Source organism: Malurus melanocephalus, unplaced genomic scaffold (assembly GCF_030028575.1).
Source record: "Malurus melanocephalus ecotype Western Australia unplaced genomic scaffold, MMel_1.1 scaffold_5, whole genome shotgun sequence".
NCBI classification, from domain to species: Eukaryota; Metazoa; Chordata; class Aves; order Passeriformes; family Maluridae; genus Malurus; species Malurus melanocephalus.
In genome coordinates, this window is record NW_026623237.1 from 2,779,216 (window position 1) to 2,799,441 (window position 20,226).

The 20,226-nt window shown below is 35.7% G+C and overlaps 1 protein-coding gene across 1 annotated transcript in view; it reads right to left on the minus strand.

Moving 5' to 3' along the window:
* PDE10A (phosphodiesterase 10A) overlaps nucleotides 1-20,226 on the minus strand; it is a 166,435-nt gene that overhangs the window by 51,496 nt on the left and 94,713 nt on the right. The window contains exons 3-5 of the mRNA XM_057370497.1: nucleotides 12,073-12,101; nucleotides 3,577-3,697; nucleotides 1,642-1,691 (exon numbers count right to left, since the gene is read on the minus strand). Of these exons, the coding sequence (XP_057226480.1) occupies nucleotides 1,642-1,691; nucleotides 3,577-3,697; nucleotides 12,073-12,101 (200 nt within the window). The remainder of the gene's footprint in view (nucleotides 1-1,641; nucleotides 1,692-3,576; nucleotides 3,698-12,072; nucleotides 12,102-20,226) is intronic.

The window sequence follows — 20,226 nt, forward strand, 5'->3', positions numbered from 1 at the left end:
GGGTGATGCAGCTACATAGCAGTGGTTAATAAAGTCAATGTGTGTTCTTAGTGGTTGGAGATTTTTTCAAGAAAGAGTTATACTGGAATCCCATGAAGCAAATATATTCATCGGCCTAATATGTTATTAAAAAAAAAAAAAAAAAAAAAAAAAAAAAAAAAAAAAAAGCAAAAAAAAAAAAAAAAAAAAAAAAAAAAAAAAAAAAAAAAAGGAAAAAGAAAACTGAGAAGGTCATATAGGACCCAGGCCCTCAGGGTATCAGAAGGCTGTGAGTAATCCCATACTACGCCACACTAATCTAATAGGAAAAACCTCACCATAGTAAGGATTCCCTTGGTCTCAAGCTGTAAAGTTAATTTTACTGTAATTTTTTACAAAGCATTTAGAGATGAGCATGCTCAGCTGACAGACAGTCACTGCCACTGAAGCTGGCCAGTGCTGAGCATTTCGAAAAGAGGCTGAACTTCCTGTGGGTTCCTGCCAGCAGGAGGAAGCTTTCCAGTGGCTGTTTGCATCATCCCCTACCCATGACAACAAATGCTGTCACCTACTAATGAGAACCAAAGGTTGCATTCATAAAGGATGAACAACATGTTTCTTAAATTATACCTCTTGGTGAAGGAGTTGCTTAAAGATACATGCTATTTATATGCTTAACAGAAATCACTCAGAGAAAATAGAATTTTTGAATAATAAAGTGAGTTATCTTTATTATATGGAATAATCATTGTATCACAAAAAATGCAAAACATTACTTTAATTCCTTATAGGAAATTTYTGCGTGGGCCTTCTTCCACATGAAGTAACTTACAGGTTCCAATGCTGTTACCATTATTTCAAAAAAGTAATTTTTACTCCTTTTCCTGAATTCAATTATTTCATGAAGAGCAAAGGAAATTGGCTAATGGACTATAGAAGAATAAACTTCTAAAACTGGCTGTGTAAAGTAAGGAAACAAAAACAATGAAGAAAAAGTATCTTCCTCCCTCATCATTGCTTGTTTCTTGAACCAATRAAACACATAAAATTTTTGACAAATTGGGATTTTTAATTTGAGGGAACAGACTGAAGTACTAAACTGCATTTCCTTCTTGACAGCCATTTGAAATAACTATCAGGTCTTGTATGGTGGTAACTGTACAAGTTAAACTGGACAGAAAAAAGATACGTGTTCTAACGTGTTCTAACAACATTCAAATAACAGAAGAACAAATATAGACTCATTGTTATTTGAATTATTACATCAGAAACTAATTGAGTTCATAAATTTTAAATGTACCTTTAATTTATGACAACCAGAATCTACATCTGAAATTTACATTATCTTACTATCAAGTTGCACCTGACAATTAACATTTWAAAAAAAAATCAGAGAGATAACTAGATGCAAAGAATAGGCTAGACAGGCAGTAAATCAAAATTAGGTTTTCTATTTCTTAAAGACAATTAATAATGGGGCTAAATCACAAGTTAAGCTTCCAGACTAAGTGAAATGACAGCATTACCACCAAATCTTACCAAAAAACCAAAAAGACCAAGGACCTAAATGCAGAGAACATTTTTTTGATTACCACCATTAATAAATTCGAAAACACACTTGCACATGTACAGAAAAGCAGCAATTTAATCCAGTATACTTACATTATTGCATTCTCCCAGGAAATACAGTGCAAATCCATCAGCTTTTGTAGCTGCCAAAGCAATAATAAAAGAAGTAATTGTACTCACAGGGATAAATCAAACTTATACTACATCTTTGAGGTGAAACCACAGATTCCATTCCACTTAGGACTAACATCTAACATTATAAAGGTAAAGGTCTATTGCTGTGTCTCTTGAAACTTCTGGGAATCTACAAAGTTTGAGATACCACAGAGCTCTTGCTTTCTCCACTGACATTTACTACATTCTAAAAGATGATTAGAAACAATTTTTTTATACATCTTATTCTTACTCCAAGGCCTAATGTCTTTAAATGCAAATTATTTCATACAACTGAAGACAAAATATGTATTTACATTATAATCAGTCAGACACCATTATAATTTCCATGAGTAAAATAAATGCCATTTGTGAATGTTAAGCTATATTTGTCTTTGCCTTAGGAGAGAAAATAATGGGAAAATGAGGAGTTGCAAATACTGCTATAAAAATGTGTTTCCAAACAAACTGTTTCTATTTTCTGTACCTACACCATATTAAAAATACTCACACCCATAGAAAGTTTATACTTTTCAGATTTCTGCCAGATTTAGATTGTGGTATGAAACAGGGTAAATTCAAGTTTCTCAAATTCTCAAAATTTTAKACTCAATAAACCATCATAACCTCACAATGAGAACAGTATAAATAGCAGATGTTTGTCACCCCGCTTTACACAACAGACTTGGATCACCTGTCTTTCCAAAAGTTAAAAAACATTCTAGCCAGTAAAAAGACATACCTGTTACATATTTTTCTTTATGAATGAAGTAAAGAAACCATTTAGAACATTTCAGGGGAGAAACTATACTTGTGTGCAATCAAATCAAATGGCTTTCTTAATTTCTTTGACAAAAGGAAAAAAGTTCCACTGTGCAGTTACTTGCTCACTGTCGACTGTGCAACACCAGTAAGAGTTGAAGACACAGTAATTTGTCTTCAGATTTTAAATATTTCAGCTGTAGGACCTAAGTGTATTGAGTTACAAGGTAAATGAGTATTGTAAAGGAAATAACATATAAAAATCCCCTCACCTTCTTTACAAAAGAAAAAAAAATTGTAAAACATAAGCACTCTGTCTTGTCAATTCTCACTTGCTGCGTACTAACAAATTTGATTTGCTGTGAGTTGGACATCAATATCCAAATAGCTCAAGCAAAATCAGTAAAGGCTCTTTCAAAACATCATATATCTAGACCAGAACTATTATTCATCATTACAAAATGATGAAGTAGCAGGGATGCGAAAACCTTTCTAAAGAGCTGACTGAAGTCTACTGTGACACTTCTTATTGCAGTCTGAGTACATCCACTCTGGCAAAAGAGAAGCCAAATTACACTTATATTGTTACTGAGAGTTTTTTTGTTTGCTTTTCATTTTTAACATTTGATCATAGGGATTTTTTTTCTTACCACAAAAGGTACTGGCATCAGATAGGAAAAAAAAAGGTAAACAACTGAGTTTAATTTGAGATCACACAAAAGATTTGCCTTCTTCCAAGGATATTTCAGTTTTGTTTCAAAAGGAATTTTAGTCCGCAGAGAGACTACTGATAGGTTTGTTTCTGGGTTTTTTTTTTGCTTTCAGTATTGAAATTGCAACACCAACATAACCAGAATAGTCTATTCTTTAGTTCATTTAACATGAGACACTAATTTCGCAACTGGATATGCAACTCTCTCCAAAGATGAAATTCACTTAAGTGCAGCTAGGGATTCACTGAGGGACAGAAGGTGAAGTAAGTTCACACTGAGAGAACATCCAATGAGAACACTGCTATCCCTCAAACCTGTCTTTATTAATTAAACCACGTAAGAAATGTGCTGTGCACTGATGCTGAGTAACAGCTCAGAGACATCTGATTCTCCTTCTTACCTATTTTAATGATGCTGCTCAGCTCATATAGAAGCAGTTGGTTATCTCCTCCTGTATCCAGGCGCTGCTCTATGTAGCTGTTTAATTCGTACACTACGCCTTGCATATTTGTATCCTGGTACTATGGAAGCAAAGATGAGAAGAACATTTTAGATTAACTCAGATTATTTTGCAAGTTTTAAATGTACAAATTCATTAAAAATAACATGTTAAAATTCCAGTATGAAGTCAATCAGAACTGTCCTAATCCAGCTGCCTGAAGAACAAGGTCACTGGTAAGCAAGAGGCACAGAACTCCACTCTGTGTTCCATTTGTTCAAGGCACATTGAGAACACCACGGAGCAATTAATAAATGCCTAATCTGGGGTAACAGTTCCGGGTCCAGGGTCATGGACAATGTCTAAAGAACCTGAGAGAGATAACAATTATTAAGTAAGTAGCCTTCAACTCCTTCCTTTTAAGCTCCTAGTCCACAAGGAAAGGAAGCAAGCAACAGCCTTAGCTAGCATCTTCCACCTCAAATTCATGTGCCAAATGACAGAACTGTGCCAAGCACCAGAGCTTTCAGGTGGTGGTAGCTCAGAAAGCTCATCCTTTCAAATACTGAAACAATTAACACCAACCAAGCGACGGACAAAAATTACGAGTGAAAATCATGCCAGCCACTGCRGCCTCATAGGCATTTGTTTCAACTCATGATGGCAGACACAAATCAAATCTGTTGGCAGATTACAAATCAGTTAGGATATTTAGATGGGAGCCATGGGGTGCTGATTGCTGGTATGATGGAACAGCATGAGATGGTTAAAATCTCACAGGAAAGGAGATGCAGCCTCCCTTCAGGGGCCCAGCTGCACTTGTTTATCCATTTCCCAAGTTCTGAAGGGCTGATAAAAACAGCAGTAAATGTGTACGTGTAGCATGACAGCATCACAAACAATAATTTCACAGAAAGCAATACTTGGCACTAAGTAAAGATTCATTACCCTGACCAAAACTGGTAATGTGGTAAGCAAAGAAAGTAATATGGTCAATTACTTACTGAACTCCATGAAGCAGTAAATTACATTGCTTAAACTAAAAATTAGGCTGGTGATATTTAGACAAATTAATGTTGCTTGAAAGACTAAGGCTGATTCTCCTGCTCATTYATACTTCAGAGCCAAATTTAATATAGCTCAGACTAATATAAACTACTATGGTAAATGCCATAAATGTTCAGAGTACCACAACCATCCCACATTTATGTGCATACGTGTAAGTCTGCCCAATATTCCTCTAGACCTTCTCTGTCTGTAAAYGTGGGTAAATCTCTACATGTGACACTTACTGATGGATTAAGCAMATAACTTATATAGTAATATATTTCATAATATAACTTTTATTCCCACTATTATTTTCATGCGTACAACACACTGTATCAAGAAAACAGAACATATGAAGATACATATATATATATATATTTAGGATATACATTTTGCTGCTTCATCTCAAAAAACCCAAAAAGCTCCATAAACAAAAAAAAAACCCAAAGCCTGGATAATAAGCCCCATAGGGCTGAGTGAGCCAATKCCACACGTTGTACCCAATGCCACCAACGCAAGACACTCTCATGTCACAGGGGACCACACTACAGACAGATAGCACTTGAAACTGAGGACACATATTGAATCCAAGGTATGTAAGCAGCCCAAAAAGGAAAAAAAAAACCAAAACAAAAAACCCAAAAGAAACCCAGCACCTCAAACAAACAAAAGAACCCACAAGAAACACAAACAAAAGAACACAAACAAACAAGCCAACCACAAAACAACAAATACAGCCTCAAAAAAACAAATGGCAAAAACACTTTGTGAGATCAAAATTAYATTCTTAGGAAAGAAAAAATGAAGTCAGCTGTCCAGGTAAGAAGGAATTTCAGCATCAGGACTAGGATYTGTTGGGGCAAATAGAGGTTCTTTTAAGGAACCTCAGTTCTTGAACAGTGTAAAAATTGCTAAGAATAAAGGATGTACATAAGCCAAAGACACTGTACATAGACAYAGGAGTTTAAAACACCTATTCTCTATCTGGTTACATCAGTTAGTATTTTAGATAACCAGCTTCTTCAARCAACCTAAATTAAACTGCCAATGGCAGCATCAAAACTTGCAGATAATGAATTCAAGTAATTCTGTGCAACATTTTACACAAAAGAATGTCCTTAGGCAGGGACTGGATTTCACCCAAGGTTCTTCAGTCATCTCTCCAAAACTGACAGCTCCTCTCTYCTCTGTGTAGCACACTACAGAACACAGGCAGTTGCTGAACTGAAAACAACCAAAATCTCCTCATAAAATTCCAACTAACACAAATTTTCTTTCCTATAAAGCTATAGTCTTGGCAACAAGAGTCATCAGGGAAAGAATTTAAAGATGAACTAAAAAAAACCCTCCAAATAAAAAAAAAACAAAAACATTTATTTGAAGTCTTAATGGTCTGAATGAATGTTTGATTGAGATATCAGTCTAAAATATTTCATGCTAGGTATTTTCATACTTGACCTGAAGCATAAAAAAACTGGTTTCTTACATACCTAAAGTTCTCAATGTCATTGATACTTGCATTATAAAAATCATTTCCCAACAGCAATATTTCTCTACCTCTTAAAAAAAGAAGAATTGTTGYCACAAAAAGAACTAAATAAACTAAAATATTTAATGCCTTTTGCTGAAATAGATCAGCTTTCCCTTCTCTCAGGTAGCATTATGAAAAATCCCATATGCACATTTACCATGCTGATTTAATATACTCAGTCTATATAATTTTCCAGTTGCATCCATAACGTATCTTTTGGAAGGATAATCAATAYTCAATTATTTGTATCTTTTCTGAAGAAATACTATATGTCCTTTAAGATTTTTTTAGTTCCTCACATAAYAAGCAATTTTTTAAAACTCCAGAATATTCTTGTGTTTTGTTTTTTCTTCCTCGCCATGGAATGCATAACTAGAAAGGAACATATTGGTGGCTAAATCCAGTCCCTTGAAGGCAAAGGCAGGCTTGTAAGAGACATTTACTTTAAAAGTACCTAAAATACTCATTCCATGTGTCAGYACAATTTACCACAATGGATATCCAGGCATCTAGTATAGAAACAAAGGCCAGACCTGTAAGTATCACAATAGTCACATCCTTTTTAAAAYGCAAGAAATTATTTTATTTCTGTTATAATAACGTTATTGCACTTCTGATGGCCAGTGGGTAGAAAGAAAGAAATGGTTGCAGGGGAAGAAAAAAAATCAAACACAAAACAAAACCAAAGAAAAACAACAAACCAAACCAAACCAAACCAAACAACCCCTCCCCCAAAAGAAACAAACCAACAAAAAAAACCCCAACCTATTTAGTTAAATCAATATTAAAATTTATTCAGGTCATTTTTATGTGTAGTGAGATAGGTTGTGTACAAATTTGCCAYGTATGTTTTTGTGTACTGCTACGTTTTCTAGGCCTGCTACTTTCACTGGCTGCAATATTTTACATTGTTTATCTGCACTGATGGCTAGTTCCCATCTTGCATGGAATTTGGTGTTTGTTATTTTGGGGCACAGATAACCACAAGATAACTACATTCTAATAACAGTGAAAACACATATAAACTGCACACACGAAGGGACAAAAATATCTATCTGGATTTATTTTAAAAAAAATAATTAAAAAACACAAACACCCAACTCTATGAATAGYGTAATCAAACTGCTTGATTCAAAAGGGAAATGCTGAGCCAAAAAATGTGAAATCCTCAGACTGAAAAAAGTAGAAAGAAAGTGGTAAGCAATCTCACAGCGCAGAGATGGCTTTCAGAAGAGCAATGAGCTTGGAGAGGAAACTGAAAAAAAAAAAAAATCAGAAGAGGTAAGTGGGCTTGGCTAGAGTAACCAGTTTTCTTTTAACTTGGAGACTGGAAAGCAACTATAACGAGCAGCCTTAGCTGAGGCGATTAATTTTAATGCTTGTACATAGCCTCAGAGAAAACTGCTCCTACACGCCTTTGTCTGACATCTATTCTTGTTTTGACTGGAGAGGACATGGGTTAGAACTTGCATGGTAAATAAAGTTTAGTATTGCAGCACCATAGACAGGTATTTATGAACTTTTTTTTTTCATTCCTCAAACACTTTCACGACAAAAGCAAAGAAGGGAAAATACAAGATGACGTTTGGCAGCGCAGGCCCTATTATGATGCAAACCAGGTCTCTTGCTCRGCACAGAAAGGACCCACTAGTTTTGAAGGCACACATTTCCCAGCCTTTTCATGTAGCTGAYTTCCAAGCCTCAGAAAGATGTTGAACACCTTTCCAAGAAGAAGCTTCTTGCCCTGTAGCCCCCACTCACTGACCTCCATTTTAACCTTCCAGCAGCTCCTTCCCTGTTACCAAATGGTAACACTGAAATTGCTTCACAATAGGAAAAATAYATCATAAAAAGCAAAAGCTACACTTATAAGAACATTATGATTACATAGAAGTAACCATATAATCTGTTATTAACTCCAAGGCTCATAAAGCTTCATGAATATCTCAATTATATCACCTCTCCAGATTATATAATAAAACAGCATAATGAGCTTCAGTTTAACTTGACAAGGCTGAACACTGTTCCTCTTTTTAAAAAGCTTTTTATAAAATGACATTCCCTCCTAATATTCGACTTGCAAGCACTCTAAAGACACCATGTACAAAATTAAAAATAAACGTCTTCATTTTCCTACCACTGTTGCTTATCACTACCACAGTATTCACAAGATTTTCTTWTTAAAGAAAACAGCTTATACAACCATCTTCTCGTGACAATAGGTGCAATGCTATTCGCAACACTTCTAAAAGCTAAATATATATTTTTATATACATGTTTATATTTGTTCCAGTTCCCCCAACTTTTTRACTAATTTATTCTCAGTTCTGGGATGGCGTGAAAATATTTAAATCCCATCTTTAATAAGGAGATATTACAAGGAATAAGCTTGCTTTGCCAATGTCTCATAAGGAGCCCAARCCTYTACTATCAGYTGCACAGAGAAGATACACRCGATTACTGCAACTATTTACTGAAAACACACTTGCTAATTTTGTGACTGGCAGTGACATACTGTGCTGGGTGCTGGCTGGTGCCAAGGCAGCTGCCAAAAAGTTGCAAGTCCAAAAAGGGGAAAGGAGAGGATTAAAGTATCATTCCTGTTTCCAAGAATAAAGTGCTGTAAATGAGCGAGTCACTTGCTAGGTAATAATTTTCTGGTGTTTATATGGTAAACTTCTGCAAAGTGAATTGCTGTTGGCATCGCCAGAGTTTACAAAGCAAAGGTACTTGCCAAAAGCCAGCTTCACTAGAAGTATTGTTCMAGTAAACATGGAATGGAAAGTTATTAAGCAAAATGAACAACTAATTTTGCCGTGATCATATCAGGAACATTAAGTATTTTCATTTAAACTTCAGAATCTGAGGTACAAAAGAGCACACAGYGATCACGGGAAGCTCAGCAGCACGTAGAGCAGAATCCTGGCTATAGTTCATGAAGGRATGGGGTTATTTTTGCCAACTGAAAAGAATAACATGTCTCCAAAGCACAYTGTTTTCACTAATATTGTAAAAAGAGTACATCTTTAGATGTACATGAATACATATGCACTCAGTGTTCAAATTCAGACTCTATTTTTGTTTCTTTTGCAGATGGAACAGCAAAACTAAGAAGTATTCAGTGTAAGTTTTCTTCATCCAAGTAGTTCAATAGTTGGTTTTCTTTCTGAAATCCCTCTGCCCAGAAAACCACTTATGTAGCTAGCATGGACGGGATCAGCCAACACACATCTGCACAATAAGTAAGCAGAAGAAACTCAGCATTTCCAAGGATGTTCCCAATACTATATCATGCTAAAAGGAGGTTCTGTCCCCAGGTACATATATTTCATAAACACTGGAAACTAGTATTCAGGAAAAAATTCACAGGTTCATTGTCTGGCCACAGATGCTAGGTCAGGCCAAACTAGGAAATCTTTACATATAATTTCTGAACACSAAAATGTTGACAAAATTGCCATTGCTAGACCAGAATCAAAATAATAATTTTTGAAAAGCTTCTTTTCTGTTCTACAATTTTCCAAATTTAAAATATGTGGAAGTTTTCCCGTTTTCTCCTAATTTCTCTTCTTTCTTTCTTTCAAAAACTTGAAATGAAGCACTAACAGCCAAGTTTGCTGCTTAAATTTTCTACTAAGAAGCTAAAAATGACAATATATTCAAAATGCTGTTTCTATACAATAAGATTTCAAAAWTTCTATTTGAAAATTTCTTAAAYTTTGAAAGCGTGAAACAGCAATATAAAACCCTTGAAAATACTGACATTTCCTTCCAACAATTACAGATTTTTTTCAGTGTTTTTTTTATCTTGTTTTCTAGCTAACAAGGTATTTTAAAGCAATTGGTGATYTAATTCTGCAATAAATTTCCCTTCACTGACCTTAGTTCTCCCTTCCCTATAAAAGCTGCTTCTTGCAGACATTTTCAGGAATTAAAAATGTTACACTTAATGACTTCAAAATTCGTAATTCTTGAGTCAGCATGAACACGTCTTTTTGTCTGAAAAACATGACTCACGTACAGAACCTTCATAATTTAAATTCTAACTTCTGTTCATCTTTTAATTAAACTGGTATCTGTTTGAGTTGCTGCTGAAGAAAGAGGATGTATTACAATGGTTTACAGTCTTACATTTGTGGCTTTACTAAACAACACCACAACAAACCTGCTAATTTGTAGCATGGTGTATTACTGAATGCCTTGGAGTACTTGACTTTAAAAAAACCCAAACCAAACATCAGTGCAACACAGTACACATACCAAGTGAACAATGATTGATGGCTAAAAAAACAAGGGAGAAAATGTTTACTTAAGAACATCTGAAGTATCATCTGCACCCCACTGATTCCAGGGCTTCAAGTGACAGCCTATCCATCTTTAGGAAACTCTACACCACTATATGTGACTTTGAGGGGCTGACATGGCTGCAACCAGTCTGAGACACACAGGGGTTGACTGACAAGGTGGACTTGGGGGGGTTCAGAGTTCCCCAAGAACTTGCTTTCTTTGCCTTAAATAGCTCAAATGTGGCAATCAAGATAAATTCTGTAACACTGTTTTACAGAGTTTTAGCTAAATGTTAATCTACTAAATAAATCACAATAAGAAGGAGCTTTCCCACATATATAATTAGAGCTTCTAAGACTTTTTAGGCAGATCTTTAATTATTTTGAAGTCAAAACAATATATGTAGATACACTAATAATTCTAGGTTATACTGAAAGCTATTCACTGCCATAATAGTAACACACCAAGGGATGAACAAAAACCATATTATAAATTAATGAATAACTAAACCATAATAATTTTCACCTAAATTATAAAAACCCTCATAAATTCATGGCACATTATGTCTACGGAAAACTTCTGCTTGAATAAACTAATTTTAGACAACAYTTGGTCTCTCTTTTGTAGATAGATGAGGTGAACTTCAGTTCCCTCTTAACCCCAGCCCTCTGCTCACAGGGTTACAAAACTGACATTTCCACTACCACCCTTAGTTATCCACTCCTTCCAGAATCTARCATTTTCCAAAGGACTTTTATTGAGGGCAAGACCACCCAGCCAGCTTTTGCAGCCTTTCAGCCAACCCTATTTTTAATATGTCTGACATTACTGTGCTTCTCCTGGGAACATAAAATCGTTTTTGCAAGATATCCAAGAAGTGGAGAAAAACAGGACTATGATTCCACCTCAGAATGTTTAAGGGCTCCCCCATGTGATGGGGTGCTTCAGGATGACTGGACCCATCTGGGGACAACAGATTGTCCTGCACTGATCTGTTCTTATTCACAACAAAGGCACTCATTTCTAACAGATCCCTGTAATTTATCCTCAACTATGGACAGATATTCTGCAGGACATAGTGTCAKTGTCAAGCAGAGGTAAGGCCAGTCTTGGGATTCTATTACTGAATGTGTGGTTTAGGATTTTACATTACATTTCATGCAGAACACTGCAAAATAAATTAGAGAATTTAACTCATATGTACCATTCCATCTCAAAAGGGAGTCATTAAACAGAGCATTTTTCTTCCCCTCTTTTGCTTGCCATCTATTGAGGCAGTTACACTGATTAAACAGTCTGATATTATGCTCAAAATCCCATTAATTTCTTGGTTTCCTTTAAGTCTGGATAATGAAAATAGCACTGGGAGAACTCTAAATGCAAAATAACCTTCAATTTATTTACAGCCAATCAAGTATTCTTAATATTTTTCCTTATTAAGTGYTCTCTAGTAAGTCTGTACAGCACTTTTTTCCTCTGGAGATCCACTATAACCAGGGAATATAATTAAATCTTGATCAGAGTCCATGCAAAAGCCATCTCAAGTGAACAGTGGGCCACTTCTTTTAGCGGGGATAGAGAGCAGCACTTACCCTGCTGACTTCTTTAGGAGCTGATTCATCTAAAAGGAAACAAAGAAAAAAAATTAGACACTCTGGGAAGTTTCTAGACTGAAGAACAAGATAACAAACTTCAAACAATATTTGCACATTTGTGCAAAACTTTTCTAATGTGGTTTGATCAAGTAATTGAAATATCCTGGGACTGGATTGCATTTACAACATTTTMAAATCTTCTAAAGCTAAAAATTAAATGAAATTAGAATAAAGTATTTAGAAATTCTATCCTGATTTAGTAAGATTACAAAATTTTSTATGTTTCAGAATTCAGAGGGCAGCTGGCACAGGCCAGCTAAGCACTACATTCATYTTCCAATTCAGTAAGGCTATTGTTAGTACTGCATAGTCTGAGAAGTAAAGACCTTTGCTACCAAATATATGCCACCAACACCCTGCAAGGAAGCYAGTGAGAAGACTTAGACCTTCAGTTCTCAATATCAAAGATTCTAGTTCTGTTGATTTCTTGGATGTGGGAAAAGAGCCTTGTAGCCATAAGAAAAAAAGAATATCACTAACGTGATCTGGCATAATATGTCAAAAGAAAACAGATTATTAGATATAGAGATCTATATAGATATCTATATAGATATTTATATAGATATCTAAATATAGAAAAATGATAATGTTTTGTCCTTTCAAATACAAGCAGACTCTCAAGCAGACTCTCTTTTTGGTAAGTTTAATACATAAAAATAAACACAGGTACAATAAGAGAGCACTGGCTAAAACATTGAGTAGATTTTCTGAAAATTAGAAGAAAGCAGCTATACAGCAAGAACACATCTCCACAGGAGGAGCTTCCAACTTTCAGTTTAACCACACCAAAAGTAGCTTAAACACACCTTTACAAACCTTCACTTGGTTAGTTGTTTCTGAAAACGTGAAGAGACCGATTGGYAACCTTTTATTTGATCCTAGGAATCAAACTTCTATACTTTGGAAATTAAAATTAACTCAGGAAATAGATTTKTAATCTAACAGAAAATATCATATGCTTATATTTGCCAAAAGCTCTTCATATCTTGCCATTTAAGATGAACTTTTAAACAATAACGGTAGAAAAAAAACACATTTTTTAGAAAACACATCTAATCACAATTTCTGATAGAAGAATTCTCTACAACAAAACAAATTTTTCCTCACAATTGAGTGATGCCAAGGAAAATAACATGTTTCACAACCATGAGTGAATATTAGTCTTATCTTAACCCCAGTCAAGTGTTACACCATTAATTTACACATGCAGAACACAGACATAAACTTAATCCAGCTATTTAAGGCAGATCTGTTGCTTGCAATGCAATGTGTAACACGTGCTCTGCCACATTCTGTGATGTTGTCTTCCTGAACCAGACAAATCTACAAACCAGTTACAAGAACAGCCAGAGCTAGAATMAAAAATCCATCTCCGATGCTACCTGATTTCTGAGTAACAGAAAACGTGAACAGAAGACAGAGTGATGACATGACATGACACTTTCACTGGAGTACTCTTTCATTTTCAGTAACCAATGGCTCAAACATTTCTTCAATCAGTGCTGATACTTTTCTGTTCAAAGGATAGGGTTTTCTTTCTCACACTTTTGCAGGGTAGGAGGGGTGTTGGATTTTGTTTGGCTGGTTATTAAACCTGAGCCACCAATCTTCAGCATGCTCAAAAATTCTGAGCTCCACAGTTTAAATACATAATATGAGAAATACTATCTCTGTTTTATTTTGTATTCATCTGATGCCCTCTATTCACTTTATTTATGGAACCTGTGATTCTACAAATCTCTCAAGCAAGTCCTTCTCTGCTTCATACCCCATCTAAACCTTTTCTGGTTTGAGAGGTCTGGCCTGGCTTGCTGCTAGTAACTCTCATTCATCCTACTTGCTCTGTCTCACTGCATCTTGCTGGAATTAGGGGCAATACWGCAGCTCAGGAAAACACAACTAGGACTTACAGAATGACACAGGGATGATTTACGGAGTTTCTCTCTATTTGAAAGGAACAATTTTACTTGTTTCTTGATAGTTACTAAACACTAGGCTAAGATTTTCAAATATTTGCATTCTATAATACTGATGTCTCTCTCAATTATAGCTAAGACCCCCCCCCCACTATATATGTAAATTACTTCCCCCATGTAAAGTAGTCAGCATTTATCAGAATTAGCTTTGCCACCTGTGTTCTCTCTCACTGACTACCTTTAGTACCCTGAATAACTATGCCCTAAAAAAAATTTTTAAATCTTATTTTCCAAATTAAATACAACCCTGCATCTTCAATATATACATCCACCCTCCATGTGTGAATATATTGAAAAAGATGGGTAAATCATACTGGTGATGTCCCTCTACTAGAAGAAAATCAATTGCTTCCACACCATTGTAAGACATAACTGCCACTGAATTTCAGCTTAACTACCTATACAATTCTAATTAAGAACTGCACAGTACACTACAGATATGCATAATGATCATTATGGTAATTAAAGACAGCATCCATACTAAACCCAGTCAAATAAGATAGAAAGAAGCAGAAAATAAAGGGAACAGACAGAAAAAAACCCACAGAAGTTTGTTGTTTGGCACAGTATAAATAAGGCTACGTTCGGTTTGGCTTGGGGTTCCTCTTGTTGGTGTGTGTGAAGGGTGTGAAGTGTAAAACTGTTCATTTAAAAGAAAAAAAAACAGGTTTAATTTTGCATATTAAAAAAAAAAAATCCTATTTCTTACTTGCATTTCTAGGCAAGCACTTTAAAAAACAAAACGAAGGCCAATAAGCTTCCAACAATTGCAAGACGCTAAGTCAGGGTAGTTACAAAGAAAACGTTAATGCAAAGCAGGTTTTCAACATCTCAGTCATGAAATTTTAATGCATTTACCAAGGATGCAATGATTCTAATGCCCACCTGGTTTCATCATAGGAACTCTTCCGCAAAAACAATATTGACTTTCTCCCTGGTCTTATGCTGTTCTTTTTTCTGTGTAGTTAAATACTACTGCTGGTACACCATTGTTGTTGAYGACAGCAAACAAATGCTCAGGATTAATTCTGTTTATGAGATCTCAGATAGCTCTACAGCCACAGTTTCCTAAGGAATGTTTTCCCACACAGCAGATGTCAGATTGACCTAATAATTTTCCTTTTCAAAATTTGCTTTAGGCTTCAGATAATAAGATGCAAGTTGTTTGTAATGCAATTAGATCAGCATAGATATCTTTGCTGGTTCTTTCCCCCTTGGAAAACGTCATATACATACATCAATAGAAATTCTACATCAATTTGTGCAGCTTGGTTAAAGACTGATCTTATCACCCGGAAATAAAGTTTAACATGTTTAATTTATCTCTGTGGTAGAATGGCATCCRTCAGATGAAATTGGTCAGTCTATTTCAATTGCAATTTGCATGGTKATTTGTGACACTCTGCAACCCTATTTTTTGACACCTTGAATCTGGCAGCTTATGTCTCCACTGAATTTTTAAGATCTTTCAAAGGYACCTCAGCCGAGGATGAGTTTCCTAAAGCGGTAACTGTCACACAGATGCAACAGAAACTTSAAGCCATCACTCAAAAACATTCTTGCTTCCTAATGCACAATCTCACTAAAAGCACCTGAACAGCTCTCCTGAWTTTCAGCTGTCTGGATTTATTTCACAATTCAGAAGCACTTGCACTGTTACTTTGCAGAAAACTTACTTGTTTGTTTAAACATAGATGTATACACTGAAAGGGAATATTCATTAGATTGATCACTGGTGGCACACTTGRGTTTCTTTCCCTGAAGTAGGACAAAACATGAATTCTAGCTATGTTACACCAACAAAATGATCTACATTTTTATTTTTATGTTCCTGAAAAAGGATGCTCAGTTCTTCCTCTTTTTAAATAACATGCATCAGACAATAAATAAGGCCTGAACCAAGACTTCACTGCAGATGGCAAGCAGAGAAACATATTGTCTGCCAGGTGTCCTAAAATTATAATTCACTTTTTTCATATAAGCAAACAGGGCACCACACACAATAGGATTCAAGAGACTGTGCATTTGACTTCATTAGAGATACCTAAATCTGGTGAATTTGGAAGCTCATTATTTTCTATGGTCTTAGGCCACAGAAAATGGATGAAACAGTTGGAGCAGTTTTACTGGACAGCTTATTCTGGCCAGAAAACTTCCAAAATGCATCTTCTGAAACTATCACCAGTCCTTGTGAGAAGAGAAAGGCATGAGGAAGATTTGGGTTTTGCTCCAATTTCCAAAATTCCTTAGTAGTACAAAACATATTGATGGTWGTTCTGCATTTATACATCCACAATCATAAAAATTCTCAGCCGTACACTGTATTGTGCCAATTTAGATTAATCTAAGCAAGGCATTTCCACAAACTTATGATAAAGAAAATTGTTTTATAATTTATAATTTATAATTAATGAAGACAGAGCTTCTTATTTCTATCTAAATAATGGGAAGATGAGTGTAGCTCCTAACTTGTGAAACAATATCTACCCCACATCTACTAAAAAGTTTCATAAAATCCTGTAGAAATCTCTCAAGTTTAATACAACTCAGCAAAAATCATGTTGGAACCTGGTCTATGACCATCAGGAAGAAACTTAATAGTTTCCAGCAGTAAATATGCTTTACCAAGAAAGCCTATGATTGTTTTTATGGTAATTAGAGGATGACTTCATATCCTATTCAACATGGCTGTTGAATGACAAGAGTGTTAAACTGCTGAGCTCATCTCCCTTATCAGTCAACGAGGTGCAATCACCATTGTTTATTACAGGAACGCCACCGAGAGACAATGGGCTGAAGAGCAGTGCAAAACAATTTAGCATTTTTCCACACTTACCAGTTTACAGCTCTAGCTTTTTGCCCATTATCTCCCACTTCTCTTGTCTGACACACAATTCTGTCTGGCTTTCACTCCTCTAGCTTCACTGCAGATTTATTTAAAATGGATTACAGGTTTTGCAAACATATTTGGTGAAGGAAGTCTCTCATTCAGTCAAAACACAATTTCAGTATTACTCTTTTTTAATCAAACTTGATTTTCTCCTATTTGGTGGGGTTTTTTGTTCCAGAAGCCCTGGTTGCAAAGTATAAGGCATCCTTGGAGTTTACTGCAATGAACAAATCTAAGAAACAGCACTACCACTACTTATCTATCCTCTCACTTTTGAATAGAGCTGTTCCTTTACTTTTGAATATTTTTCAAATACCAAATTCAAACTTCAAATTTGAAGTTTTATTGTGTTCATCAGGTGTTTCCAAAGAGAAGGAAAAAATTGCATCGCTRTTGGCTCAAATACAACTCAGACATATACCTTAAGCAATTCCATTAAAATCAGTAGAACTGCTACAGCATGCATTGGAAACCAGAAATGCTTTTATGTATTAAATGTCATGGCATTTCTCTTATGTGTAGTGATTCAGGGCTGAAAGAGATGATTAAAAGGGAACACTGCTTGAAGCAGGTCCTACAGARTTCCAACAGCCTGAGAAAGCCCCACTGGATCTTGTCCATTGCAAGATATTTGGATATATTTAAAACACAAATAGCTTTTGGACCCTGCTGGGCTTCTTGAGTTTGGTTTGTTTATTCCTAAACCACTAATACCTCTTCCTGACTGGTAAGATGCCTGGAGAACTTTGAGGAAAAGCACTTCCTCCTGCTTTCCCAACACCTATGTACAGCCCACACTCAACTCCAAGCCCAGTGTGGCAAGGGGTGGGATCACACAGTGCAGTACCAGGACGTTCCCATCCCTGGCATGGAGTGAGGCTTCCAGTGCTTGCTGGCCCAAACAGACCAAGAAATTTCACCAGGCTGTCAGCTTCTGGAGCAGGAAATACTGCATATGGCTCAGTGACAGCAAGAGAACATAATAATCATGTYAGGAAAAATGTAATCTTTCATTTACCCTGGGGAAATAGAGCATCAGACACCAATATATTTAGTAAACTTTTTGTTATTAATTATTTCCATTTTATTCTCAACGCTGCTTTTTTGATCACTGCATTCTCACCTCCTTCTGTTTAGAAACATAAAAGATTTCTTTTAGGGAAAAATATGTCCATGTAATAAAGTTGTAAGCTATCCGACTCTTAAGAAGTTGTTTAAAATTTTCAGATTCCAGTGTTTATCAGCTACAGAGAATCAAAAGTAAAACAAGAAGCTTTGCAACCTGCCTGATTTTCTTCTTTCTGYACCTCTGACTACATTGAAAACAAATGTCATGTTACTGAACTTTGCAGTAAAATCCTCATAATTTGCAGAAAAATCAAGACTGAGCAGTTTTCTCCTCTTCAGAACAGCTGACAAAAGAAACAAAAGAGAATGCCCCAGAGGGAAAGTTTGCTAACGTCAACAAGGGTAAGGGATCATTAGAGCTTGAGATGATAGGTTACCACATGGGAGGGTGCAGTGATCCAGTGTGAAACATATTTGTGTCAGGGGAATAATTCCAATTCCTCTGAAGAAACAGTACTGTAACTACAACATAGGTACGTTTTTATTAGAGATATATTTTATTTACTTTACTCCAGAGGTTGAAAACCAAGAAACTGAAAAAAAAAAAGTGTAAGTTAATCAGGAAAAAACCTGAGGAAGAAAAAGACAGAATAAAATTTACAAATTAAGCCTTTTTGCTTTTATGATATTTCAGCTGATTTGTTAGTAATCATAATCAAGCTCTCAGTGACTGTGTTGAATATTACAGATAATGGTGTGCAGATAATTCATGACTTTGGAATCTTTGAAAAATGACATGTTACACTAATACGATGAACAGATTGAAACCACGAGAAGACTGAACTATTTACTACTTATCAGTACCACCAGCGTGACTAAAACACTTTGCGTGCAATGAGAAGACTGTCAAAAAAAATAAAATTATAACTTCAGTGAGTGGAAAGGAACAGAATATGTAACTACAAAATTATAGACAGCTCTCTCTAAAAGATAATGACAGCACCTTATGAATATCTGAACTAGTCAGTTTTATTCTAAAAAGATTTTATAATGACAGATAATTATAATTCACAGGAATTCTACAAGAATAAAATAATTTAAAAAATTATCTTTTTGGCTGCTCTACAACAACAACAACAAGTAATCCAAGATGTTGTGGAGCTCTGTATTCTTCTCCTGACATTTGAACAAATACAAAATTTTAACTCTCTCTAATAGCAGTTGCAGTATTAAAAATGCTAGGCTAGATTCGGAAAAATATTCAGGCAGGGTTACATACACTATGATTTCAAAAAAAAAACTCCAAACCAGTCTGGCACCCAATTCTTTAAAATCAAAGGAAGTTAAATACCGCAACAATGATTTATTTTCCACTGCTCATGCGAGAATGGTAATTCAAAAAGTTGCAGAGACTCTACACTTGTGATGCTCCAAGATGATATTAAAAAGTTATGTGAAATAATTGAGGAACGTTATAATATTGAAAGTGAGCTTWCTGAAAAACAAGATAAAAATGTGACGAATACCAGTTGTCCCTGGTTGAAAACAAGAATGTTCCCAATGAAGCTCTGTTYATACAGCTCTGATTGGTCTTGTGTAACCTCGAGGACACCCTGTAACAGCCAACATCACACACTTCTGCACCAGAACACATTACAAAGTCAGGGCACTCGGCAGCCCACATACATCAGGAGATATGGTTATTAAATACTTCGGCACATCAGCATCCAGATATCTTTTGACCCAGATGGGTTCTCCAAGACATTCCACAAAAATTGACAGGCAGAACCCAGCGCTCAATGGACTGATGATTTTCTCATTTCTGAGTATGCCCACCAGCACATCCTCATGCTCCTCTATGCCAACAAACCTGCTGCATAACAACTTTCAGTACAGATGCTTTGACACAGGCTTCAAACAGAAGGCTTGGCTGCACTATCAGGCACAAGTGGCTGTCCTTTCATCATAAGAATCTAGCTGCTTGAACCATTCAGCCACGAGCAAGGGAGGWAAATCACAGCATCTCTGCAATTAGCAACATGAGAAAGACTTGGTGACAGAAATCATCCCATCTTTAGGGTCTGCAAGGCAAATGTGCCTTAGACACACACTTGTATGGAGAACAGATTGCACTGGCAATTTCTGAAGGAATTCTCT